The sequence below is a fragment of the Anas acuta genome, chromosome 3 (genome assembly GCF_963932015.1).
Source record: "Anas acuta chromosome 3, bAnaAcu1.1, whole genome shotgun sequence".
Lineage (NCBI taxonomy): Eukaryota > Metazoa > Chordata > Aves > Anseriformes > Anatidae > Anas > Anas acuta.
Window position 1 is genome coordinate 29,039,919 of NC_088981.1, and position 27,405 is coordinate 29,067,323.

Consider the following 27,405-nt stretch of genomic DNA (forward strand, 5'->3'; position numbering starts at 1 on the left):
ACGAGAGAGAGAAGGAGAGACTGAACAGGAAAAGCAGTCATAAGTTACTTTAATAGAATACAGGCAGGCTGGTGCCTGAATAGCTTTGCTGAAATTTTCTTGTAACGAAGCAGAAAACTGCCCATCAGCACAGATGCCTGAAATGCCTCTGCTTTCTAGTTAAGTTTGGGGAGCTCGTTTAGTGTCTACTACCTAATATGGTCTCAAGAACCTTAAAAAATTGACTCAAATAGTTGATGCTTTGATTGGTTAGGATTTTTAGTGTGTGTGATTAACTGAACCCTTCGAGGCTGGTGTTCCCCCAGAAAACCAGGCTTGTTCCTATTTAGCAGTTCAAGAGACTTTCCCCGTCTTGGAGGAATCTACGGCTAGTCAGGTAGCACCTTAACATAGTTGCTGTGCCAGAGATGTGCCAAATAATTTTAATGAGGCTTAAGATCTCCACAAGCTTGCCAAGTCTCACGAGGTGTGTGTGAGACCGGCTGCAGCTGTACCTCATCTCACGCTCCCCTGTGGTCAGGTCTGTATCCCCTGGTTTTGAAGCCTAGTGAAGCCTCCTTCCTGACCTGCTGTGCTCACTGTCCGTGCCTGGTGTGCTGGGCCGAGGAGAGGTGTGGCTGGGGCAGTACACATTTTGTGGGCTGGCTCTGGGCCCTTGCACCACGCGAAGGGATGTGCAGCTGTCCCGCACGCACAGAGGCTGGTACACAGCTTGGCACGTGGAATTTCATGCACTGGAACAGAAGAAAGCTGGATCTAACCAGGCATCTGCTTTTGACTCCCTTGACAGATGTTTTACGCCCTCAAGAAGTGCGTTATACCCATGTAGGTTTTCCCTTGCCTCCCTCAACAGTTATTTACTGATGGTCCTTCAGTGCATAAACCAGTCTTCCGCATCAGTTGTGGATTGGCTCTGTCACAGAACATTAATGGTTTGAGCAGCTGAGAATCAGAGGAAGGAGGAATAGTGAGGAGAGAAAAGGAAGCTAAAGCTCTGTGTTAATGAACATGGTTGAACATAATGAATATTTTAAAGTGCTTTATTTGGGGGGGGGGCAATGTTTTGTTGATGCACAGTAATTTTACTGTGTAAATTAACATCTTGGGTGAACTCAAACTAGAAAAAAAACTCAATTTCTTTTTTTTTTCCTCCTTTTTTAATACATTTGGAACCTTTTGAGAAGGTTGTACATAAAGGTTTTGGAGATTCACAGCTTGGGGGAGAGAACATTGATTTTATCATTTTGCATAGACACACACATCCACAGACAGACGCCAAGTCACTGTAATAGTTTATAACAAACCGTTGTGATCCAGAGAGGTCTGTGTAATTAGATTAGCCTTTGGCCTGGCAAACACTTCATAAAGTTCTGTTAATACAATGTGAGAGAGCTAGTAAAATAAAAAGAGGAATTTATCATGGTCTGAAATTGAAAAAAAAAAATCTATTCTTTTTTAATTTCATGGCAATGAATCCACTCGATAAATATATTTTCCAGCTGGTCACAATAAGGGTGTTAAACTAGGAATACTTAACCAACACTCAGTCTCCATGTTTTTTAAAGCAGTATTTTAAAAATCTCTACAGGTCTCAGATGGGACAGATTTCCATTCCATCATGCACTGAAAAATTGATCTTTAGTGGCAGTTATTGTTGTTGTTTTTATCTTTGCCATCAGTTTGTTCAGCGCTGATTCAATGATCCTGTCCTCTAAATCAGACTGAGAAAACAGATGACACACAGCACCAGGATACAGACAAAGTCCAAAATAGAGGAGAGAGCCTGAGCTCTGGCATAGCACATGGATGAGAGAGAAGCTTTTGCAAAGCACAGCAAGGGTCTATCCCTGCACCCATACCTCTAAAGGCAACAGGAATTTTATCACCAGGTTCAGTGGCAGCCTAATTAGGTCCCTGAAGGCATTTGGAAAATCCCTCTCGACATCTGATGACTGTTCCCTGTGGTGTCAGTGGAAGAGGATGCATCATCTGTCAGTACAAAAGATGGCCCTACGTGGAACTTTTTTTTTAGAACAAATTAGTATTGCAGCCTTGCTTTTGTCACCGTGTGGCTGAAGCAAAGTGCAGCCTTGTCAATGAAATACAGCATGAGTTTGTTGCGAAAGCAGACAAATGGCACGGTAAGTTAAAGCAATAGTCTATCTCTAGACATCTGGGTTCACACCCATGCTCAGGCCTTGTGTAAAAATGAGTTTGTAGTCCCAGTGGACTCTTTAGCACACCTCATTCACAGTATTCCTGCATGTTTTGGCAGGTTTCCATCTCTGGCCAGAAGAGGCTTAGTGGTAGAATAGCTGTGGAGCTTTTTCAGGTGAGAAATGAAGAGTGCTGATAGACAATTGCAAGAATATTGTTCAGACTGGGTCTGTGGTGAATAGATAGAGATACCGCCAGTGAGGTGCAGCATTTTTGGTGGTTGTGTGGACACTTCCACTGTGCCATTTGATCCTGGCAGTTACAGTTGTGCACTTTTATGCCTTCCCTGTGAACCTGAATGGTATTTTAAGGAAGGTTCTGCAAGTTCTGGGACTACTTAGCACTTACTTGCTCAGTAATTTAAGAGCTAATTTTGAAATTTGAGGCTATGTTGCACAATGCCTTACTTTTACAAATCTCATTCCTCAGAATTCATCAGGAGAGAGTAGCATTTGGCCTGATTAAGTGTTGAATTTGTCAATTGCTGAATGCTCAGGGCAAAGAGCCGATCTTTTCTCCTCACGATAGTAGAGTATCTTGCAAAGTAATTAAGAGCATACACCTAATGAATCATAGCAATAGGGCCTGAAGAACCGAGTTATATATGAATATATAATGTAGTGGAGGGAGCGAAGGAGGAGAAACCCTGCTTTTGAAGGCATTGAGTACTATGAGGTAGAGATCCAAGGACATCAAATTGTTCCACACAAACTAATCTACATGCCTGGGTGTATTTAGCAAAGATGAAAGCAGTGGTCCATACAGTCCAGTCTCCTGCTGCCTCTATCGAAGGCCATTGCTTGGTGATTTAATGGACATTTTAAACTAAGTTTCAAACTACAGCAGCATGGGTAAGGGAAAAGAGGAGGAAGGATTCTTTCCTTACACCTGTGGACAATTAGGTGACACAGTCTGGCAGGTGGTTTGATTGTTCGTAGCATCCCTGTGGAACCATAACTGCAGAACAAATCCTGTTCAGGTCACACCATCGTCCAGATACCAAAAAAAAAAGCATAAATCCAGTTATACAGCATATACCTTAATAGCCTTATGCAGCAGTGTGCTGCACATTGAAGGAAAGTGCTTGGTATTATCATTCCTAGAGTTCCCCTGCTTGAGAATTCAAAGTGATTTTTTTATTTAACCATTTATCATGGAGAGTTAGAACTAGAAAAGCCAGCTTCATTGCCTTGAAACTTACAAACCTTTCTGCTGTAGTCCCCAGTATTAAAACTGCAAAGTTCCCAGTGTACAGAGGGCAGCTGAGCTTCAGCATAGGGATTTTGTCCCATTTGGGGAATTATCATACCAGCTGTTTTGATGCAGAAGTTGTTCCAAGTGCTTGGCCAGGCATGGACTTTCTTCCTTCCTTTCTCCAAGGGTATCAGCAAGGTTAAAGTAATTGGCTGTGTTCAAGCCTTGGGGCAATGGTTCTGAGGAAAAAGATGGTGGATGAGGTGGAGGAGACTTGCAGGCTAGGTCAAACTTTCAGTCCCCAGCTCCAGGCACTCTTTCCAAAGAGTTTGACTTCTTTTGCAGGAGTTGTTAGAGGAAACCACTTTTGAGGGATACTCTGGTCATAATGTTCCTTTTGTATTTTTGTTTGTTACATCTAGTGGAACCTTTTCCTTCCAGTCTGAAAAGATCTTGTTAGTCTTCAAGACTTAGATTGATGAGATCCTATGATTACCTAACCTGCCTGAAAGATACTACGTGGATAAAGTCAGTGGGACCAGGATTTCATCTTTTATATTGTGCACTTGTCTGTCAAATATCATCAAACATTTTAAAAGCATTTTAAATATCTACCCTTACATTTTTCTTTGCAGAAGTTCTGCATACTACATTTTTATTATTGTGCAGGAACTATTTGCAAAGGCTGTACAATTCAGATTTCTCTAGGTTTATAAATGAAAAGCACGTTTGTCTTCCTTTTCAACCTCTGGAAAATGAAGGTTCTGGGTAGTGTGCCATGTATGCCTGCTCCTATTCAAAGTTTTCTGCACAAAAATATATTGTCTTTTAGGTTGGATTTTGGGGATTTTTTCTTTAACTCATGTTGTCTTATACAAAGATGATAAATTGGTTTTACTAATGGGGAAATGTGCTGGATATATGTAGACTTTGAGTATGCATCTCTAGAGAGAGTAACGAAGTGTAGATTAGCTTTATGAAATACATGTTAACACTACTTCAAAAAGATATAATTATGTGCTTAGAACTTTTTTTAGAGACACCAATTTGCTCAGTCTTATTTTCCTCATTTTTTTGAAGTCTGATGTGAAATTTTAATAATATATATATATATATATATATAATGCTAGGATTTGCTTTACTTTTTCAGTACTTAAGTGCTTAATACGTGTCCAGTTAGTAGGTCTAGTTCTACTACAGCATGAACTTAAACATGTTATTCTTTGTACTTGTAGCTATATTCTTGGTTAGCTCCTCATTGTCATGTCATGCTACTCCCCAGTAATCACCAGATCAGAATATCTAAAAATGGACTGAATTGATTGAAACTTGAACCAATGACTGAGCTAGAAATAGCTGTTTTTTGTTTGTTTGTTTCCAATTGTTTTTAATTTATTTTCTGGATCAAAACAAATACGAGATTACGGTAGTCCATAGGTATGGAGAATTTTCATTTCAAAATAACTTTCTGTTTATGAAAATATACTTTACATTACACATTATAATGTATTTTGACAGTCAGTAAGAGGAAAGTATTTTGTTTTATCAACACAGACATTTAGAATTCATCTCAAATAATGTAAGCATTTCTCAGAAAATTTCAGTCATGGGGATTTTTATTCCTATGCAAAAGAAAACTGTATTCTGGTCAAAGTCTCTGTTATGACAAAATAGAAGTTAAGAGTCTTCATTTTTTTTAAAGATGTATTTGAAAGTTGTTAAGTTAAAATGTTTGTGATTTCTTGTAACCAAAAGAGCTTCAACTGCTTATGTTGCAACAAGATAAAGAAAAAAAAAGTAAAAAGAAAAAAAAAAAGTGTAATTGAGAGTTCTTCTCTTACCAAGAGAAAAATAAGGCATTTTACAAAATTCGCTGGCTGATCTGAGTTTGCAATGATAGGTTCAGGGAAATAAATGCCACACTGAAGAGGTTTGGCAAGATAGGCTTTGAGTGTACTGTCCCTACTGTCTAGAGGAGAGGAGATGACATTTTAATGCCTTCTGTAAATATTTGCAACAGTGAGTGTCAGTTGGCAGAACTGAGTGGCTTGAGTTTCGTCTGAACGGGCTGTAGGGGCTGAGCATCATGTAAATCCAGAATGCATTCTTCCCCTGCAGTGCCCAGGGTTTCCAGCCTGATGAGCTGAGGTTTGTTCCAGTCTACAGAGGTATTTAAAGATGATTAAAATATGTCCAGATAAGAAGTTTGGACTCAAATGTTTTTTTGAGGCTCCAGTTAATAGCAGTTTAAATGTAGTCTGCTAGGTATTAGAAACATCTTCTCTCTTAGGGCTGTAGAAAATAATGGCATACTGAAGCAGCAAATAAACCACCTTTTTCTAATGAAATCACTGGAAAGCCAAGCTGGCTGATGCGTAAAGTAGATTCCATGTATCATATTCAGGCACTGGTGTGCCTCGTTAATTGCAGAAACTATTCCGCCAGGTGAGCTAGCAGGAGGGATTCTGAGTTACCTGGAAGTCATTATAGATAAATGACATCTTCTTCCTCATGCCTTTGTCCCTCTGGTCACTTGCAGTATTTCAGAATCCATTTTAGAGGATGTTGCGGTCTGTGGATGTTCATGCAGTAAGAGACACACTAAATTAGGCTCACTGTGCATGTCAGTGAGCTGTACAGAAAAGATTTGAACCATAGACCAGAATAGTTTGGAAAGAGTTATTACAATCTGTCAAGTCAATAATTCACATTTTAGAAAAGCCCTCAGTATAAATTTACAGTTTGGATTCATTTTACAACCTATCAGGTCATTAATCAGGGCTTTGTGAGATCCCCTAATGTAGTTTTATATAATCTGTATTTTTATGTTTTGACATGATGGACTGTAACAGCTTAATTAAAATAATGTTAAGAGGTTTACTGAATCCTACACTACCGAGGACATCCAGAGTTAGTCACTGCATTGAAAATATACCCTGCTCTGTCTTGTTAGTACACAATGAATGGGATATGTCCTCAAGCATCTTGACAGAGAACACGTTTCTTGCAACATGTAGACAAATTGGTAGGAATTAATGACAGAGTGAATTTCCTTTACATTGATGAGTTTATATGCAATATTCTTACTCTAGATTGTTTTGAATATTAGCTAATGAGCATTCACATGCAGTCAGTTAAGATATGTAGCATTTAACAGAAATACAATAAGAGTAGTGGAATAGACAAGGTGGTGTATGAACCATGATAGATTACCATTTATTAGAATCTACATTAGGAAATAATCTGAATCAAAAGCCAGATGTAAATATACCATAAGTGGAGATGCATTCTTTCCAAAGCAAGATCTATATCTTAATTTTGCCTTGTGTAGATACTTTGTAAGAATGAAAAATACTTAGCTATTAGAGAAATAAGCACAGAGATGCATGGTTTGCCTCCCAGATGAGTGTTGCTGTGATGACAGTCTTTAAAAAATGTAGGGCTAATGTATAGCTATAGTGCTGGACGACAAGGGATAAAGACGAGTGCCTCAGAAGGCCAATTAGAAATCCACAATACTTGCCTTAATGTCTGTGACTGTACCTGAGACTTTCCAGCTGGACCGATCTTTGGTCCATTCTGTCTAAATGTGGTACACTGTCAATTCCTGGAACTATTTGGAAGGATTTTGTGTAGTGAAAGAAATGAGGAAAATCCAAGTTGATCCAAGTTTTGGCTTTGGCTCCACCAGTGAAAAATCTGAATATTGTTGTGGTTGGCATGACTCTCCTTTGGATCCTGTCCCAACCCTGGCCACACTCTCTTTCTGTGCTTCTCACATTTCATACTGATGTATATGATCAGTCTGTACTCGTGCAGTCTCACTTACATCAAGACATACCCTGTTCAGGTTTTGTGGTATAAAACCATCCCTCAACAGACAGGCAGGCAGTAGAGCTGTCTCCTTGTCTACCACACGGTGCTGACTGAGGATCACATTTAGATTTGGAGTGTGAATATTTCATCAAGCTTCCTTCTATGCTGCACATAAAAAATCCACTGTGCTTTATTTGTTGTAGTATCTTCTCCATTTTATCTTCCTGGTATATTTTACCTTGCTTATTTGTTCTGCCTGTGCTCTAAAATATTGTGGGAAGATGCTTCTAAAAAAATATATATATATATATGTATGTATGTATGTATGTATTTTTTTTGGTCTTCATTAATCTTTCTATTTTGTGCTGAGTGACAAAATGTTACAAGGCATCAAAGATCATTTCTTCCCTGATACTAAGCTACAATAGTGACAAGCATGGAGGATAAATTATCTTAAAGTGGAAGATACTTTTATTGCTCAAGAAAAGGCTAGTTGCTTCAATCATTTGTGAAACCTGTGCACTGACTGCTACTTTCATAGCCACTGTATGGCACGCAGTGCCACCTGTGACAAATAGCAGTGTTACCATAGACATTTCTGTAGTAGGTGGAAAAGGGCTTTTTAAAGAGATGGATTTAAGAACAAATTCCTCGGTGTAATAGCTAGGATACCTCCGCTAGTGACAACAGTGATGTAGTGTCTCTGCAGGAATTGCTGCCTGCCAGAGGCACTGTGTGATCTCAGTTTTGAGAATGCCAGGTCTCGTTGGTGACCCATGGTGACTCATGGTGGCATCACGGTGACTGGAGTGGATTTCATGAGTGTGGAGGAGATGAAGCAGACAGCTCTGTCTCCCACGTCCAAGAGTCCTGGAATTGTTACCTGCTCAGCCTCACTGAGGTCTTCCACTTGTTCCTATCCAATGCCAGGTTGTTCTTCCTGTCTGCATCAGAAAAGAGAGCAATCAAATTGTCAGTGTAGTTCAGGCTAGCTAAAGGCAAAGGCTTCTTAGGCTGCTGATCTGTGGATAGGAAGCTTATATGGCTGACACAATTCCCATCCTGGCAGTAGGTGCAATGGAGGGAGCCTTGCTTGGATACAGAGTCCAGAATGAGATTACACTCTTAGCTACTCAAATAAATAAGATATCTAGAAAACTGATCGCTCCAGGTTTAGGATTTGATGAGGCAGGATCGTTTTAGCAGCTACAGTAAAATTTTTAAGCCCTACAGGACTGCAGAAAACTTATTAAACTCCTGTTTTCATCATCTTGCTCATATCTGTCATAGGTGATTATGTACCTTAACTGTTGCTACTCTGTTTACTGCTGGATGTAAATTATCAGCAAAGGAGGTGGAGTTGCCATATGCTTCTCTATTAGATCATTTACTAAGAAAAATGAAAGCTTTCCTTAACAATTAAAACTACTTACTCCTTCCATACATGCTTCAGGATGAGGTAAAATTCCTACCATTTTCTTTGTTGTAATGCTTGTCTGATTGCCTCATTAATATGAGGTTTTGAAACCCAAATATAAATGCATTTTTTGCGTCCTGTATAACTAGTGGCTTAGGGACAAAGTACTATTAAGACAAAGTTTGCTTTAATACAGCTTTTGTAATGACCATTGCATTCATACTCAGTAAGTCTTTATTTTGTGTTTTGTGGAAAAAGCTAATTACACTCAACACAAAAAACATATTTGCAGGTCTCAGCAAAGTTGTTTTTTATAGCTCTTGTGGACAGCAGCTGCAGGCTATCAGTCTGGACCCTTGATAAATGGTTTTGACATTTTGTACAGACACCCCTCATGAAAAAGGATTTTTATTTATTCTCAAATGTTGAATTCTGCATTATTGATCAGGTGCCATTCATTAAAGGCTGCTACTTGCTAGAAAGAATTACACAGTCCCTAAGCTACACACAACATAATGAATTATTCTGCTGGTGAACATCAGCATTAAAGCAATGCTAAGGTTGCATGGTTAAGCGTGCAAAAGTCAGGAAATGGCAGTTAAAGTTGAAAACAATGGGAGTTTTGCCTGAATTAAGATTGCAGAACTATGTCTGAGAGCATGTGCAAAGACTACTAGCAAGTGGTAGATATTAATTCCAGGGCAAGTGTTTATAGTTACCCAGTCCATTCACAAACACTGCCGTTATTTATTAAGGCATTTAACAAGGCTGCAAGCAGTGGATGAAATCATTAGTGGTAAGTGGCACCAAGCAGATGGGTACTTTGCGGGCTGTTTCTTGGTTGAACAATGCTACGGAGTTGAATTGATCAAGGTTGAGGGTCAGTAGTAATGCTATGCCATAAACCACAACCATGGGTGTAAGAAGTTAGTTGCTCACTATGATGTGAGGCGAGTTTCATTTGTCAAAGTACTGTTTCTATTTAGCTTTCCCCTGGGGATTCCTGTTTAGTTTTCTTTCTGTCTGTTTATTTGTCTGCCTTTCTGGTTTGGTATCATTTAGCTAGTTACACTTGGTACAAAAAGCACATTTACTGCGCTCAACAAAGTTGGATTTTCTGGTTCTTTGCAGTTGCTTCTGACAGCTGGCTATAGCCGGGTGCTGCACTGTCTGTGTCTGTGCCAGGAGGAAAGATGTACAGTCCTGGCGTCATGGTTCTGTGATCAGACAGACCAGGATCAGTGCTAGGTACACCATACCATCCTCCTTGTCTGCATACTTGTGTTTCCTCCCATGGGAACACAGGATGTGGTGGAGATGAGCTGCATTGTTCCTGTAGTCAGATGCATGCCCAAGAACCAGTGCTGTAGAGTACAACACAGAGATCATTTGCAGTGGCAACATAGACTTAGATAATATGTCTTTGGAATTTTCTGAGTTAGTAAGAGCATCTCTGTGCCACCAGAAGCTGCGTTTGCTGATCTCCGTCATTAGGAACAAATTTTCTCAGACATGAGAAATTTTGTTGGCTTTACTTGCCTTCAGGGACAAGAGTCAGGTTGTAGTGCCTTCTAGTGGCTACTGCAAATTTCGGCTCCATGATCTATACTGGTTGGAAAGCAACTGGATGTTAGAACTAGTTAAGAAAGGCATAAAGCACAAAGTAAAAAGACTCTGTATGCTGCTTTATTATTAAGAAATCTATTGAACGTTTGCACCATGAGTGCTGTGCACCACGTCAAAAGGGGCAGAGTGGCGCTGGAAGAGATACAGAGAAGAGCATCAGGAGCAGTAGGAGATATGGAGTACGTAATGAGAATCAACGAAGGCTTTGCTTACATCATGGGTGGCTGGGGGAAAACATGAGGAGTGCTGTGCAACTCATAGGGACCCAGAGAGCTTAAGACAGCTGTCTCTTCGGATTTAAAGAACTGGGCAGCATCAAATAAAGTAAGCAGGTAGCACACTCTTTAAAAAAAAAAAAAAAAGGAAGATGTTATTTATGAGAAATGTATATAAGGCATGGGAATCCTTGCCAGAAGATGCTGTGGGTGCTAAAAGCTTACAGAGGCTGGTAAGATTTGGTTCAGGCTACAAGCTGGATCATCAGGGCCTGGGGCTCTCCCCCGTCTCGGAGGACAGAGGGTGAAGGAAACAGACCATGTTGGCACAGTGAGCCAGGCAGGTATAGTCAAGCCACAGCCATGAGGGGACCAGTGAGATGTCAGCGCAGCCCACAGCGTGGGAGGCTCGCAGGGTTGGTCCCTTTTGGAGATGGGATATTACAGATTTATGTGAACCTTTAGATTCAGCTTGTAAAGCCTTTTGTTTTCTTGTCCCAAGCGCAGTAAATAATCCTGTTTATTTCAGAGGCATGCGGAATCAAGCCCACCATAAAAATTCATTCCACATATTTCTTTTAAGTCTCAACAAATGTATTTTTAATTATAGATAATATATAGCATTACAAATGGATCTCATTAATTCTAAGTGGCTGTCTGCTAAGGCTCTGTAGCTGTTGTACTTCCCTGTACCACTGCCAAAGTAGAAGCATGCAGGTAGTGTTAAATGTGATATAACATGAAAGAAAAGGTAGATTTAATATTATATTTATGCCCTTGGAAATACTACAATTACACCATAGGAAGAGGAAGAACTAGAATTCAGGTAGTCTGTTTAGGTAAAACAAGCATTTCCTGGGACCTTGGATGATTTATTTATTCTTATACTTTATTTCTTCAGTTGGAAAATGAGCATAACTGTAAATAGGTCGTAATCCTGTCAGAAGCTTTTGCAAACCCCTGCAGGATCTTCGGATGGAAGGTTTACTAACCATATAAATAATTTCCTTGCTTAGATACTGAACCTTGGTTTTATCATTTCCTCCTTTTTTTTCCTTTTGTTCATGGATGTTCCTAAAAAGGGTCAAATTCAGATCTCATATGCTTCCAGGTAAATAAGGAATTATTGTTGATAACACTGACATTTTACTATATTAAATTTATTGCTAAAGCATCTAACTCTAATCCTTGAAGTCTCTACTGGATGTTTCATGCCACATATAGCACTGGAGGGTGGTTATGCTCCCCTTCTGGGGACTCTACTTCTTCTCTGAATATTCAAATGCATATTAGATATCTCATTTAATATGATGACTGTATCTCCTTCCATTTATGTGGACTCTTTAGCAATGCCAGCCCCTTTCTTTCTTTGGGCTTCTTTTTTTTCCTCATGAATTCCCAGATCTTTTTCCTAGTAAGTACCATGAACTGTCCCTTTTATTTACTGGCTGTCATTACCAACTGCCACTCCAAAGCTCTACACATCTTTTTCCACACTTATATACATTAAATTGTAATTTTTCACCTCTTCCAGCTTGGTTTAAATAATGTAAATCCTTCTTATTTGATTGCATTGCTACTCATTATTTATGGTGCTATGCCATACAATGTTATGTGCAGACTGGGGAATCTTCTTTTGTATGCAGTCATGGAGATCATCTTTATAAATAATGAAAAAGCTTACAATTGTGATTATACATCTTCTGTGCAATACCTGTATATACTTTGTCTCCCTAGCACTGAAAAGACGTCTCAAAGGCACGCGTAAGAGAAACTTTGTCTTTTATCTGCATTCTTTCCACTGAGATTCTTGTTTCCTGAGACAAAAAACAGAGAGCCTTGTTCATCTGGGAGCTCCTGCTCTCCTGAGAATGTAAAACGCGAAGCCCTCAATGCTACCCTCTCTCTAATTAGGCATGAGATGACCTGCCGGCTTACACTTACCAAGCCACATCGTGTGCACCATTCCCATAGCTTCACAAAAAAGGAAACTGAAACTCGTAGAAGTACTACAGCACACATAATTACCAATGAGCATGTTTGAGACACTGCTACTGTTGGTATTGCTACTGCTTTCTATCCACACCAGTGCTTTCAGCAAACACATCGGTGCAGCTCGGGTGTGCTGGAAGGGAAGGTTTCTAAGAGGGAACTTCGGGTGGGTGAAGTAAAAATCCCTTTAGTCTTTCTGCACTGCAGTGGGATATGAGCATAGCCTGTGAGAAGGAGACAGCTAATGTGGTGCTGCCTGCTCCTTCCTGCCCTGGAGGCTGATCATAACCCCGTGTAGGCAGCCTTGTCATTGATCACGAGAGGGAGGAAGGGAGTTGCTTAAGGGAGACTCGCCTTACTGGTGTCAGAGATGTGCTTCTTGGGCTTTGTTGATTTCTCTGTATGATCTGCAGATGCCAAGCTGTGTTGGAATATGAACAGAGCAACATTTGGCATATTGCTTGCGTGGGGAGCCAGTGCTGTACCACCTGAGCTTCTTGTATTAAACTTAAAACGAGGGATAGTTTGGCCAAGCTGTACAGTGTTCTGTGGCTAGGATCATAATGTCAATTAAACAGCACCAGGAAACATTCCCTGGGCACCGGCACTCAATCATCTATACTCCTGCATTGATAACAAGGTATCATGGCATGATATTGGGCTGGTAGACCACTCTCCCAGACAGTGGTTGAAAAATCAGCACAGGCAAAGAACCACCTTAGTACACCATTGGTATGGCCACACTGTATCAGAGGATGAAAGTTACAGGAAAATATGCTGGCCATTTTGTGCCAGAAGACAGGTTTTGACACGTTTCATTGCTAGACAAGTATTCCCTATCTGAAGACCCTTGTGAAGTGGTTGCATTAAGATGAGAAAAGGAAGGGGGAAAGGGATGGAAAGCTGTACTCTAAAAGGTCACTGAAGTGAAGCAAAATATTGGTTTGATTTTGAAAGGTAAAGAGATCTGATGCCAAGGAAATGAGGAGCACTTGAAATTCATGGCAGACATCTGTACTTGCTTCTCAGCTCAGAAAAAAATAAACTCTTATTAGAGTGAGAGGGTCAGTGCAAATTTTTGTCGGTAGTAGTATGCTAGAGGCTTAAGGAAGGTATCTGTGTACTTTACCAGTGGGCACATGGTTATGTATCTGCAGATCCACTGCAGGGAAGACGATTTGCCAGCTGATCCTGTCTTGTTCATGCTGGGACCGCTGAAGGCTTTTCTATGTTTTTCAGTTCTTACGAAAGTATCTGTAACAGTGCCACTTATAGATATTCTCCAAAAAAAGGTGAAATTTCATCCCCACACGTGAGCTCAATTAGTCTGTTGTTGGCTGCATCATAGCTGCAGATACGGTTCTGTGGATGCATGTGGAGAGTGTCAGAAGCTGGGAAAAATCCTCCTGCTTGAGGCAACACACAGATTGCCCCAGCTGTGCAGGTCTGAAATGCAGACTTCCCTCAAAGAGATCAGAAACAAACAAAAGGAAAACAAGGAACACAGAATGTCTTTGGCATGAGGGGAAACTTAGGGAAGGGTTGTTTCCATGACAGGGTGATCCTTATGCCTTTTTTTTTTTTTCTTTTAAGAAGAGAACAAATTTGCAATGCTCTGTGTTATCTAGCAAATGCTGAAGTAGCAGTGTGGGAGCTGAGTAACTGGGCTGCTGGGATGGATGTACACGCTGGTTTCAGATGGTGTAGGTGCTCAGCACTGTCTTTCAGCCGTACCAAATTACAGGGACAAAACTCAAAGCTACTGCTGACACAAACAAGACAGAGGTCACTGAGCCATGCCCTGTGACCTGAGCGTATTTCACACCAGATTTTACTGAGTTCATTAATAAAGTTACATCAGGTAATCAACAAAAAGATACAACCCTGATAAGGGTAAGTTCTTAAGATAAGAACAATATCATTGGTGTTTGGTTACAGCGCATGTAAACTACTCCCCTTTATTGCTGGAAGTGCAAATTAGTTCTGCTGCTGTGCAGGATAGGCTTGATGAGCTAGTAAAGGAAATGTTTCCTTACTAGTTTTAGCAATGGCACAAGAAAGAAACAGAGGGATGGAGGGATGGTTGTTAAAAAAAAAAAAAAAAAAGGACCTGTGAGCCCAATGATTTTTTTTCCCAATTGTTTTCATTGCTTTTCCAGAGTAGTATTTTTTTGCTTGTGGTGATAGTGACAGCCCTTCCCACACTGAATGTGAGTGATCTGGCCTGATTGTTTTCTAATTTCTGCTGAAGTGAGGCACTGATGCCTACAAGAATTACCTTTGTGAGAACAGAAAGGGAGGAAGGAGAATGAGGCCCATGTACACATGCTTTCCTGACCAGTATAAATCAGCATAATTTACCCTAGCTTTTTGCCAAATGTGACCAGCAGACTTCTATTAAAACACTGTCCACCCATACAAATCTTTATTTGTCTCGTTCTTGCTCTGTTTATCTTAACTTTCCAAATTTCATTTTAGCACTATCATTTAATTGTCTCATGATCTGTAGGAAAGACCCTTGAAAATACTTAAGAGACTGTTTCTCTATTCTCTGGGCACTGTAGAAAGGTTTCTAGCTTTACATCCATCATGCAAAAGCATGTATGTGCTTAAGCACTTGGGATGCCATAGATTTTCCTGTGCTGTAGTGTTTTGTGGCTGACTACAACAAAAATGCATGCCTGCCACCATTATTTACAACTGTAACAGTGAGAAATTACAAAACCCACTCTTCATTAACCTCCAATAAGGCTGTTCCTGCAGCCAGTGATTGCCATTACATTGATGGAGTGCTAATACAGCTCAATAGCCCCGGTTGGCCCGTCTCGCCCATGAGTGCATCACAGCTCCTGCCTCCCACCACTACCCAGCACACGTCCAGCAGAAGCTGCTCAAATGATTGATGAGAAAGGCAGCTCATAAAGGCAAGCACAGTGCCCAAAGCAACAGCTGTCTAGCCCTATCCCTGCAGTAATTAGATAAATGAACCCCAAATGAAATCTTACAGGCAAGAGTAGAAGGAAGTGATAATATCCCCATTGCCTCATTCCAGCCTCTGCTTGTAGTTATTCTTCTTTGGTATGGATTTGACAGAGCTTACCTCTCCCCTCTTCCGCACTCACTTCACTGCCGGTCCTCCAGACAGACCCCTGCAGGCACAGGAGACATGGGAGTGTCAGTGGCTGGGGCTGCACTCAGTTTTTTCTCTTTTTTTTTTTTTTTCTTTTTTTTTCCAATGGCACCAGTTGTTCGAATCTGCAGAGCTTGCTGAACCTTTGTCCTTCTCTGCAGAGGAAGAACATAACAAAAGGTCCATGGCAGGTCACAAATTGAGTTTACCAAGAAAAAATCCTGCAATTAGCAAATGCCATCTTCAAGAAATAGTTGATGTATTTGTAGGGGGGATGCACTAGGTAAAAAACGAGAAGACAAAGGAATATGGTTCAGGCAGCTGAAATTGCAATGGAAGCTATTAAAAGGTCTGTGTTTATTTTTATGGTACAAAAGCATTGTGATATTACAGCAATGTTCCCTTGATGCTACTGAGTAGTACCCATGAATGAACAGCGACTACTTAATGCCCATATTTACCACATAGAGATAAAATTATGAAAAAAAAAAAGCATATATATGGTTATATATAAATTCAGAAAACACCTATACATCTATGCATTTTTAAAAAATAGTTCATATAATTATGCACAGAAAATAAATATAAATATGTATACAAGAAATATAAAGAAACCATGCTGAGGAAATCTAAGCAGTACAGATCCAATTTTGCTTTTATTTATGCCGTTGCGTATCAGGCATAATACTGTGGAAGTACATGACTGTAAAACTCATTCAAGAACAGAACAGTTCCTCCCAGGTAGGAACTGATGTCCGGAGAAGTAAATGGGAGTCCTGTTGGATTTAGTAGTTGTCAAATCAGATCCTGTGATCTCACAGGAGAAAATACATTAACAAATGTTTCCGGCATGAGCAGAATTAAGAAGTGAATTTATGTCCTAGAAGAGGCACAGTAATGATGCAGAACAAGTGACCTTTTCTTTTATTCTCTCTCTCCACTCTTAAGCTAGGGTAATTCTTGCTGAGTTCAGCCAGATTTGCAGGAGTGTAAACTTAGATCAAAATTAGACCCCAGTTGTTTGTTTTACCAGCAGCCCATGTCTCAAGAGAGGGCTTTCATCTCTCCCTGTAGAAACAGTCAGAGGTGCGTCTAAGGCTGGGCGCTGCCAAGACCCGATCACTGGGATTCAAATAAGAATTTCTGGCAGACAGAGTGGTCCCATTAATCACAAGTGGTATCTCTTAAACCCTTCAATTACAAGAGATTAGTGGAGAATTGTAGCATTGGACTAAAGCAGTAATGACACATAGGAAGTGAAGCAGAAAACCTGCTTTCTTCTTAAGAAGAAGTTCAATTTACAGTTTATTTAAATATAAATTGCAAGCATAAAGTAATAGAGTTCTTAAACTTCACTGTTCAGTTAGTTTCAAATTAACCATACTGTACTTCTGCCTTCCCCAGAGCGTCACTGTGATCTTCAACCTGTCTGTTCCTTAAATTGAACCGAAGTCTTTTAAGTCCATTAAGTTCCTGTGCTATCCCCATAGCTGGCTGAATTACATTCTCCTCTTCTCGCACTGCCTCCCCTGTGGCGAGGATTGCAGGGGTCAGCACGGACTCCAAACCTCCCCCAGTCATAAATCGCCTGAAAGACTGAGAAATGGCCGTCTTCTCCCATCGTTTGTACTGCTGTAGCTTAGTTGATTTACTGTCATCCTAACTGCTATTGGGAAACATTTTGCATGAATCCTTGGGTTTAAGTTACATGCATAATAATATTTACTAATAGAGTGCCTACCTAACGGCAACTGCCAGTCCTTGGAGGCCCAGGTGCACAGACCTCTTCATACCAGCTGTAAACAAACTGTCTTCAGAATAAGAAGTGGCTCAGTTATCAGGATACCCACGTATAGTCCTTGCAGTATTCCTCTGCCCTAACACACAGGAAAAATTAGATCTGAAAATAAAACTCCCCAATGCACAGGAAATCAGAGGTTCATGGCAATAGCGTATTTTTCTTGTGAATTGTCTGTATTTGCTAGAGCTGAGGAGCCGAATGGTCAGAAAGTTTATGTCATTAGACATCTCCTGGGACTTCTGAGATGAGCTCCTTTTTATAGTGGTTCATTCGTTTTATCTGATGCTGCTAAATTTTTAGGATTTCAGTTAAATTGATCTTTTACTCCAGGGAAAGACAAACCTGATGCTTGAGCTTCTATCACTATAGCTGTTGGAAGTAAGGAGGATTTGCAGTATTACTTCAGTAAGAAGTGACAGGTACTAGTCTGATTTTGTGTAAAGAGGTTTAAATCAGGGCTCAAAGCTGGCGATGTTATACTGGTACAAAACTGGTAGAGGTTGAAATGAAGCGTCCGTACAGTTTGAGGCCAGAAAGAATGTATTCATACCTGTATATGTAAGGTTGTTAGATTTAACCTATTTTCCTTCTAAAAACCAAAACAAAACAACAACAAACTTACCCTTGGGGTATTCAATTAGCTCTCCTTTGCACATAATGATCAAGGATCTGAAGGACATGGACTCACAGCAGCCAAAGGTGCACATAAACTTATAGGGAAGTAGATTTGTAAAGTAGAGTATTTTATTTGATTTAGTTGAAGAACAGCAGTTAATTGAGTTTCTAACAGATCAGTCTAATATTTTTACAAAGTGATATCTGTTTTAAAATAGGATACAATAGAAAAACACAACTCATGTAAAATTGAAAATAGGAAAAGAGGTGAAGACTAATATAGCTGACTTCATGGCGGCCTGCAGCTCCCTCACGAGGGGAGCGGAGGGGCAGGCGCTGAGCTCTGCTCTCTGGGGACAGCGACAGGACCCGAGGGAACGGCATGGAGCTGGGACAGGGGAGGGTCAGGCTGGGGGTTAGGGAAAGGGTCTGCACCCAGAGGTGGTCGGGCACTGGGACAGGCTCCCCAGGGCAGTGGTCACGGCACTGATATGCAGGAGTTCAAGAAGCATTTAGACAATACTCTCGACACATGGTTTGAGTTTTCGGTGGTCCTGTGTGGAGCCAGGACTTGGACTTGATGATCCTTGTGAATCCCTTCCAGCTCAGGGTATTCTATGATTATATGTCTTGTTTTTTCTCCTCCAGGACTCAGTGTTGCCCTCCCTCCCCTTTCTGGTTACTTGACGAGTGCCTCTCTTCTGAGCTGCCAGGACAACTAGGGCTGAAATAAACCAGGGCCAGGTCATTACAACTGTCTGGGGGTGTTGATGGTCTTTGTCCTCAGTAGAAATTAGCTCTGCTAATTAAATTAATGCCTTGGGCAAAACGCTGGAAGTGGCTTTTTTCAGTTAGGTGTTAGGTTTCATAACTGCTGAGCTGAGTGGTTGAAAAGAGAACCCGTGCACACCCAAGCTGCATTCTTCCTCTTTCCCCTCAGCTAACCATGTAAAACTGAAATCAGACTCTTGACCATTTCACCATCTAGTGACAAGTTGTTTTCCTGGTTTAAATTTGGGTTCACATTACCAGTTTGACTCACAAGCATATAGAGACAACATTACAAAAATACTGAACAATCTTGATTGATTTCTGATCTCATTCTGTTGTCTTCAGAGGAGTTGTTTAAAAAAATGAATTTTCCCAGATTTGACCTCTCAAACCAGATGATTTATTTACATGTGGGATGAGTTTGGGCAAGCATGAAATGAGGTCTACATACGAAAAGCACCAGTCTCAACGAGGCTGACAGGAGCCACAGCCTGGCCTGACTTTTGGGGCTACAATACCTCCCAGTGTGTTTCTGCCATCCCAGCAGTGGCTGAGTGCCCACCCTGTGCTGAAGTGCCTCTTCATGGTGACTTGCATGCCAGCCATGCATGGGTTTTAATACAACGGAGGTATAGTTAGAACGAAACAATTAGATAAAAGTTCTGGTTGGCATGAAAGTCAGTCTGCCCTAGGACAAAGTAAATGAATGTGTGGCTAGAAGGCAAAAGCTGGCAGAGAGGTGAGGTTTGCCCTGTAAAGTTCAGGAACTGATTTGTCTGCAGGTAGTGAATTTATGGGGAGAACCAAAACAAGACCGATTATCAACTGTATTATTTACATCTAAATTGCCTACCAAGTGGGCTAATGATGCAGTATAATCTCATTAAATCCATGAAGATGTATTTTTGTCTAGAAATAACGTCTTATGTAGCCATTTAATGAGTTGTGAACTAACATGTTTTAACAAATCTTTTATCACTTACTACATTTCACTCCCTTGACGATGATTTCAAAATCTGACCATTAAAACAGGGCTATTTTCACAACTCTTTGATGATGACACTTAGATGTGAGCAGTTCATCTTTTTGCATTTGGATAGAATCAGAAAGGTGTAAATTACAGATCTGGCTTTTATGTGCTTGTCTTATTGATCACACTACCGTGTAGAAACCACAGTAGTTCTGATAGTTTAGCAGCCTAGATTACATTTCAGCTTTCTTAATTGGGCCACTAGGGTACAGTTACTTTTCAATTTATACTGAGAGTAAGACAAGGTGATGTAATACTTCATCGTTGTACTTGAGTAACACGGGCACTAAAACACCATGAGGTAGCTTGTAATTCTAACTACATGAGGTGCTTGTTGAAGTAGACAGAGATAAGTTCTGGCTTTGTGCAATGTGCATTGTAGACCAAGTTCTATCTATAATCATTCCCGTGTCTTCACTGACTTCCATGGAGCTACAGCAAAGTGAATCGAGTGGCTTGGGTCAAGTGTTTTGGAAAGTTCATTCAACATATAAGAGTCTAGTGCATCCAACAGTCTCATCAAATGTGGTCATCTTTTTGTGTTTGCTGACAGGTCAAAGTCATGGTGCGCATTTCTTCCACGCTTGCCAGAGACACATCTGAATCCAGCTCTTTCTTAAAAGTCGATCCCCGTAAGAAGCAAATCACACTCTATGACCCAGCGACCTGTGGAGGTCAGAATGCTTTTCAGAAAAGGGGCAACCAGGTTCCACCCAAGATGTTTGCTTTCGATGCAGTTTTTCCCCAAGATGCATCACAGGTAGGCAAAGTCTGATCAGAACTGTTATCTAACAATGGAACGCACCAGAGCCAGATGGATTTCAGCTGCAACAGCAGTACTTTCAGTAGAGTTAGACCAGAGTCAAATTTGATCCATCAGTGTCATCAATAGTGAAATCAATTTATTAAATCATATCTAAATTGATTGTGTGCTTTCTTTATTCTTTACTGTAAACAATTGGTCCTAAAATTATACATGCAATAAATGTGCTAAATGGTGCCTAGAATGCAAATACTCCATATCAACAATTTTTATATATTTTAAACGGATTATTTGATGTATACAGCAATCTGATCAGAAAACTAGTTCTCTAATACAATTCTCTATTCATTAAGAAGTCAAGGATTATTTGTACACTGTTTTATTGTACAATTTACAGTAGAAGGTTGGAGATTTTAATCCACAAATCTCCAATCATAAGTATATAACCAGATTTCTCATTTTTATTAGGCTTTGGTTTGGTGAACTGTTACACAAATGCCATGAGGAAGACAGTAAAAGAGCAAAGTAGACCAGAGTGTCTGAACCTTAACTCTAAGAATGCCCTGGGTAAATTTGTGTGTTGTACTTCTTAACATACTTCTGCTGTTGTCAGGATGGAGTCTACTGCTGCTAAACGCCAGGAAGACTCATAGCAAAATAGAGAAAAATTAAGAAATGTCACCTAAGTAATACCAAACATTCTGTTTTTCCCCCCTACATTCCTTACCCACTTGCTAGTGGAAATTAATTCAGTCCATAATTGGGGAAATAACAGAACCTGTTAAAATTTCTCAGCATTTCCTTTTCACCAACAAAAAAATATTTTTATGACTCCTTAATAGACAGATCTATCAAACCAACTACATGCCCTTCATAGTATGTGTATTTTGTTTAACACCATGCCAGTTGTTGATAGTCAGGAAATGAAACTTCCTTGAGAGAGCAAATATCTTATTTCTTGTGCTTACACAAACAATGTCATTACCATCAATAGTATTGGTCACACAAGTGAAACAAGCAAGATTAGACTTTTTGATAATTTAGCATGCTATCTGGAGCACTGATGACCTTATGACTACTTATACTGAAAGTACTCTGTTGATTTTCCTATTATTGTTGATAATTTTCTTTAATTTCTTTCTCTCTCTCTCTTTGTTTTTTTTTATTTTTTCTTTAATACCTGTTACAGGCTGAAGTATGTGCTGGGACTGTGGCTGAAGTGATCCAGTCAGTGGTCAATGGTGCAGATGGCTGCGTGTTCTGCTTTGGCCATGCAAAACTTGGTTGGTATCGCTAAATTTCCCTATTTGAACAGCAAAATGAATATTTGTAACCAAACGTTGTTAATGTTTGACGTTAGGGAAAACAAACCATCATTTTTCTGTGCATAGTAATTGTATTTGAAAGTAGTACACTACATGTGTGGCCTTATACTACACCTTCACCTTTCATTAACACATCTCTCATCTCTGCATACTGTCTAAATGATGGACAACATGCTCTTTGAAGCAGAGGTTGTTTTTGAGTTCTTGCTTTATTCAGTCCCCTGAGCACTACAGCAACTGTTAGTATTCTCCTCAATTGTTAATGAATGATCCAATAGGGATCTATAGTTTTACAAATGTGCCTAGTATTGGAGACTCTTTGCCAAAACACCACTTCTATTAAGCTGAGAGTATCCACTCAAGTACTCTGTGTTTGTGGTGACACTGTTCAAGTGCAGTGACTGGGCACTCACATCATACGCTTTCTATTCGATTCCCAGATTAGACAATTCTTTAATTACTGTTCCCTGTTCTGTCTCCAAGAAATCCTATTCTAATGGTTATCTGAATATTACCAGTGGATTAAAACTCACTCTTTGCATCAACAGCATTTCAGGTGTTCACAGAAAGACAATAAAAAGGAGAATCATTATCATTAACAAACTTTTCTTTTGAAATAACTGAATTTTATGAGCAATCATATTTTTTGTTCATGTTTATTGAGATGTATTTTGAAAATAATATCTCTTTAATGAAGGGGGGTTTGTTGTGAATGGGTGCAATGATCTCTATTTTTTACTGTCCCGAAGAAACAGATAAACACACAAAACTGAAAAGGATAATTCCATTTTTCAAGTAATAAGGAAGATCGAACTGTATCAGGCTATGATTATCCCAATTTAAAGGCAACAAAAGCTGGAGAATACAACAAAAGCTGCAGTACCACCCACCAGCTCTGGTACAGTAAATAGAGCAGGGCCATTTGTCCAACTAACCACAGGACCCCTCTGGACCATACAGGAGTAACAGTGGGATGAACACTTGGATATTTAATCCTGTGTGACCTGCCAAACACTAGATGACAATTGGAAAAGAAAGCCGTCAGATGCTGGTGACTCACAAGTGCTACATGTCCTTCAAAGAGATGGCTTAGTTGCAGCTCTACTGGAGCACAAGTTGAGTCTCTGCAGTTGCATCACCATTCCGCCAACTGTGGACACACACAGACACTGCCACAGACATGTGCTTAAAAATATCACCGATCTTCTTCCACATAGATTCAACATACGGAATAAGACAAGGCAAAGAAACCACAAGCACTTGCCAAAAATTATGTATACCTTAATAATTTGGCTTGAAAATTTAGAAAACTCGTCTCTATATACTGACACCTAAAGCAGCACAAGATAGAACTTGGTGCTTCTTGTTCAACAAACTTTTACAGGAGAGACAAGCTAGAATTATAAGTGCAGAATAAAATAATAGTAAAGTAGGGGAAGCTTTAGGTCCATATAAAATATTTATTCTTGTGGACCCACTTCTGCACCAAATGATCACATGTACCTGTTTTTTGTTTGTTTGTTTTGTTTGTTTTGTTTTTCTTTTGTTCTCTGTATAAAGTTACATCTCTGTGATCCTGGGACCAAGGTTATGTCAATGCCAGTCCCAGTGTGTGACACATAACGTAGTGCTTTTGATGTATATGGTATACAAAGTATATATCGCACTCACAGTATCTAGAGCAGGGAATTTCATAAACCATGGTATTCCTGCTCTGCTCAATTCACCTCGCTATTCACCCATGGTACTGTCTGCAGTGTTGTGTGATAGGGACCTGCAGACGGTTGCCTGGGGCATGGAGAATGTCAGAGGAATACACGAGGTTACAATTCTTGAAAGTGTTTCAAGATTTCATCTGTTGATTTTAAATGCTCTCCATTTTCCATGTATTATTTGTCTGCCTGCCTGCCTATCTCCCTTTTTTGGCTGTCCTTTTGGTTGTGAAGAAGTTGTTTTCATGAGGCTGATAAAGGATAATATCACTTAGCAGAAGGCTGTGAAGGTCCTGGAAATGACATTGTTATTTTTTCTCCACCTCCCCATTCCTGACAGGGAAGTCATACACCATGATTGGCAAGGATGATTCCATGCAAAACCTTGGCATAATCCCTTGTGCCATCTCCTGGCTCTTCAAGTTGATTAATGAACGCAAAGAGAAGACAGGAGCCCGCTTCTCAGTCCGAATTTCTGCAGTGGAAGTGTGGGGGAAAGAAGAAAATCTTAGAGACTTGTTGTCTGAAGTGGCTACAGGAAGCTTGCAGGATGGCCAGTCCCCAGGCGTCTACCTATGTGAGGACCCCATTTGTGGCATGCAGGTGAATCCAATCTTAATTTTACACTAAAACAAGCAATGTGATTTTTTTGAGCCATTGAGATGGTTCAAATTCAAGAACTACCCAGAGCACAAAGTTTATAGACTTGAAAGTGTTTACTTTAAAACATGCAAGAACTTTATGACCTGCAGCTGCAGGGCCATCTGCTCTCCTGGCCTAAATATTTGTACCTCTGGTATAACTGATGTTGAGCAGGGGCTTGTGTTTGCAATAAAATGTGAAAGCATTCAGTGCAAACAGAAATTCACCTCATTTAAAAAAAAAAAAAAAAAAAAAAGAAAAGAAAGTGTGATCTCTTTTTTGTAAAACAACAAGATAAAATATTTACAGTACTGCACAAATAGCTGGAGGCCATTAATATGGCTGTTTATCTCTTTATAAACATTATTTATAGCACTTGCATTAGCAATGTTGTAGGAAGCATTAATCGCTACTTATTAATTGCTGCCAAGACATAAATTCCTGAGCTGGGCAAGCCAAGAATAACTCCAGATCTTCTCAGGTTTAGAGGTTTAGCAGGAATGAGTAACTGGTCCATGTATTTCCTGGGAAACCACTAGAAAGTCTCAGAATTTATTTATTTATTTATCTATTTATCTATTTATTTATTTATCTGTCTATCTATTTATTTATTTATCTATCTATCTGTTTATTTATTTATTTATTTTGCTGGGTGGAGGAAGGGCCTATTTTTCAATTTGTTGTCTGTGTAAAAGTGACTCTGATTTTTGTATGAACAGATGATGGGGGAAGAGGGGGCAAACTAGCTTCAATACATTCTTTCAGCCTTAAAGGCAATGGCTACATCCATCCAGGAACTGCAGAGCAATTCCCTCCAGGAGTGGGAAAATGGAGGGAGGAGGGAACAGACTCTGTCTGCCTGCTCCCTGTTTCCAGCTGCAAGCATCTAGGAATCATGATTCACATCCCCAAAAGTTGTGAATCATGAGATTTTAAACAGCAAGTAGTAAACTTTGTGTTTTATCTCTTTGTGGTTTAAGCCTTTTGGACATACTGAGAGTGTATTTTCAATCCTTTCTGTTTTACCCAAGGACTGCAAAGTTTCTTCTTGGTTTTAAATAATGATTAGCATTCTTATTCTCACTTGACTCATAGTTTTAGTGCCTCATGAAATACTGGCATTATCACAAGAGCATTACTGGCATTATCTCACCCCCTGGTATCTAGTAGTGGGTGTAGTTCAGTGAGTATAGATGGGAGACTCAAGTCTTCACAGTTCCCACTGGGGTGATAGATGGGTTGGTTTAGATCTGAATTAGAATATGTATGCATGTTATATATGTTGCATAACTGTGTGACAGATAACCCCTCCTTAGAGCTTAATTCTTCACTAAGGTATTTAAGCACAGCAGCAATAAAAATAAATAATCCACAATAGTAGACTATTTTTACATACACTCAGACGTAATAGCCATATACAATGTGAATTGTTTTAGATCAGCAGAGAAAAGGTAGCTCCATGGGAGGGATGCACAGGGCTGTGCATCTCTACAGTGTAAAATACTGAATTAAAATAGGAGCAAAACCTCTTTTTATGTGTGTTTGCAAGACATAATAGTGTTCTGGAGTCGTGTCCTACACCTGAATTCTCAGAATCCTCAGTTGAAGGGAGGAGATTATGTTATAGCCATACAGATATGCAAAACCAGCAGCGTGTATAGCAAATGAATAATCACCATATGTCATACTGTCTGTCATTGGGCCTTTCCAAGTGTGCACATTTTTTTGTTGCTTATATTAGTGAGATCCGTCCACAGACTGGTCTGCCTTCTGCTTGCTGTGTTAACTCCTTCTTGCCTCCCTTTCTCTTTCTAGAGAGAGCTTAGCACACAGCTGTGTTACCCCATCCCGTGCAGAGCGTTGGCATTATCCCTCCTTGCGCTGATTAATGATCACAAAGGGAAGGCAGGAGCACTGTCGTCCTTAGGGAGAACTTAACTTTTAGCTGCATTACCCAGCAGTGGAGCAAACTCCGAGAATGGGAATTCCTCACCGTATTTATGCCAGACCAAACAAGCCTATCCTATGGGCTGTGGGCCAGCTCTGCATACTGCCAAAACTAATGGCATCGGATTGCACAGTCACGTGTCCTTTCCACAGGCAGGCTAGTCTTAGGTGACACGAAACACAGGTGCATTCCTAACATTATGATGGGTTAATAATACCTGCCCTCCTATGCTGTCGATCACTCTGGAGAGATAAGAGCAGGCTGGTGGTGGCGATTGGGGTCCAGCAAGTATGAACATATGCACACTACCTGTCTTGCTCCAGTTAATGCATTGCCCTATCTTGTGAGCAGGTGCACAGGCTGGTGGTGTGAAGGGGCATGGAAGTGTCTTCTCTTCTGTGCTCCTCTCCACGCGCTGTGGGTCTGACCACAAGCTTCAGTCCTGTTATCTCACAGATTTGGCTGTGGACTGCTCCCTTCTAACACTTCCTGAAGAATAACACGCGGGCCTGCCCCCGCCAGTCTTCACCAACTGTTGGGCTTGACGTGTTATCCACAATAGCTTATTTATCTTCTAACTGTCAGGAGGACACAGTGATTGCCAAAGTAGGAAAAAACAGGCAGCAAAAATAACAAACTTTAATGAATGGCTTCAAATTCTGGAAAAGTAGAGGAACAAATGTGTGCATCTGTGTCCAGCCCATAGGACAGACGTTAGGTTTATTTGTAACAACTGCCACCAGAGGTACCGCAAGCAGCGACCCTCAGAAATGGGGCCTGGATTCAGTAGTGGGGCGCCTGGAGGACATGGCAATGTCCCTGCCAGTGCCAGGAGGTCTCATTCAACAGGGCGCTTCCTCCTCCCCAGCCCCATCAGAAGCCAGCGTATCCACAGCGTTCATTGACTGCGGCTGTTGTCTGATAGTGTTGACTCCTGTGGAAGTTTGTGGGTAACTTCTTCCCTGTGTTAACCCCCAGCTCCAGAACCAGAGCGAGCTCCGCGCCCCCACGGCAGAGAAGGCCGCCTTCTTCCTCGACGCCGCCATCGCCTCACGGCGCAGCAGCCAGCGGGACTGCGATGAGGAGGATCACCGCAACTCCCACATGCTCTTCACGCTGCACATCTACCAGTACCGCATGGAGAAGAGCGGCAAGGGCGGAAGTAAGCTGCTCCCTCACTCCCTTCCCTTG

At 40.5% G+C, this 27,405-nt stretch overlaps 1 protein-coding gene across 2 annotated transcripts in view; it reads left to right on the forward strand.

The window, feature by feature from the left end:
• The window catches only part of KIF26B (kinesin family member 26B), a 293,062-nt gene that overhangs the window by 206,160 nt on the left and 59,497 nt on the right, over positions 1-27,405 (forward strand). For both annotated transcript variants that reach the window (XM_068676375.1, XM_068676376.1), the window contains 4 exons: positions 20,378-20,584; positions 21,777-21,870; positions 23,965-24,227; positions 27,193-27,376. In XM_068676375.1, coding sequence (XP_068532476.1) covers positions 20,378-20,584; positions 21,777-21,870; positions 23,965-24,227; positions 27,193-27,376 — 748 coding nt within the window. The remainder of the gene's footprint in view (positions 1-20,377; positions 20,585-21,776; positions 21,871-23,964; positions 24,228-27,192; positions 27,377-27,405) is intronic.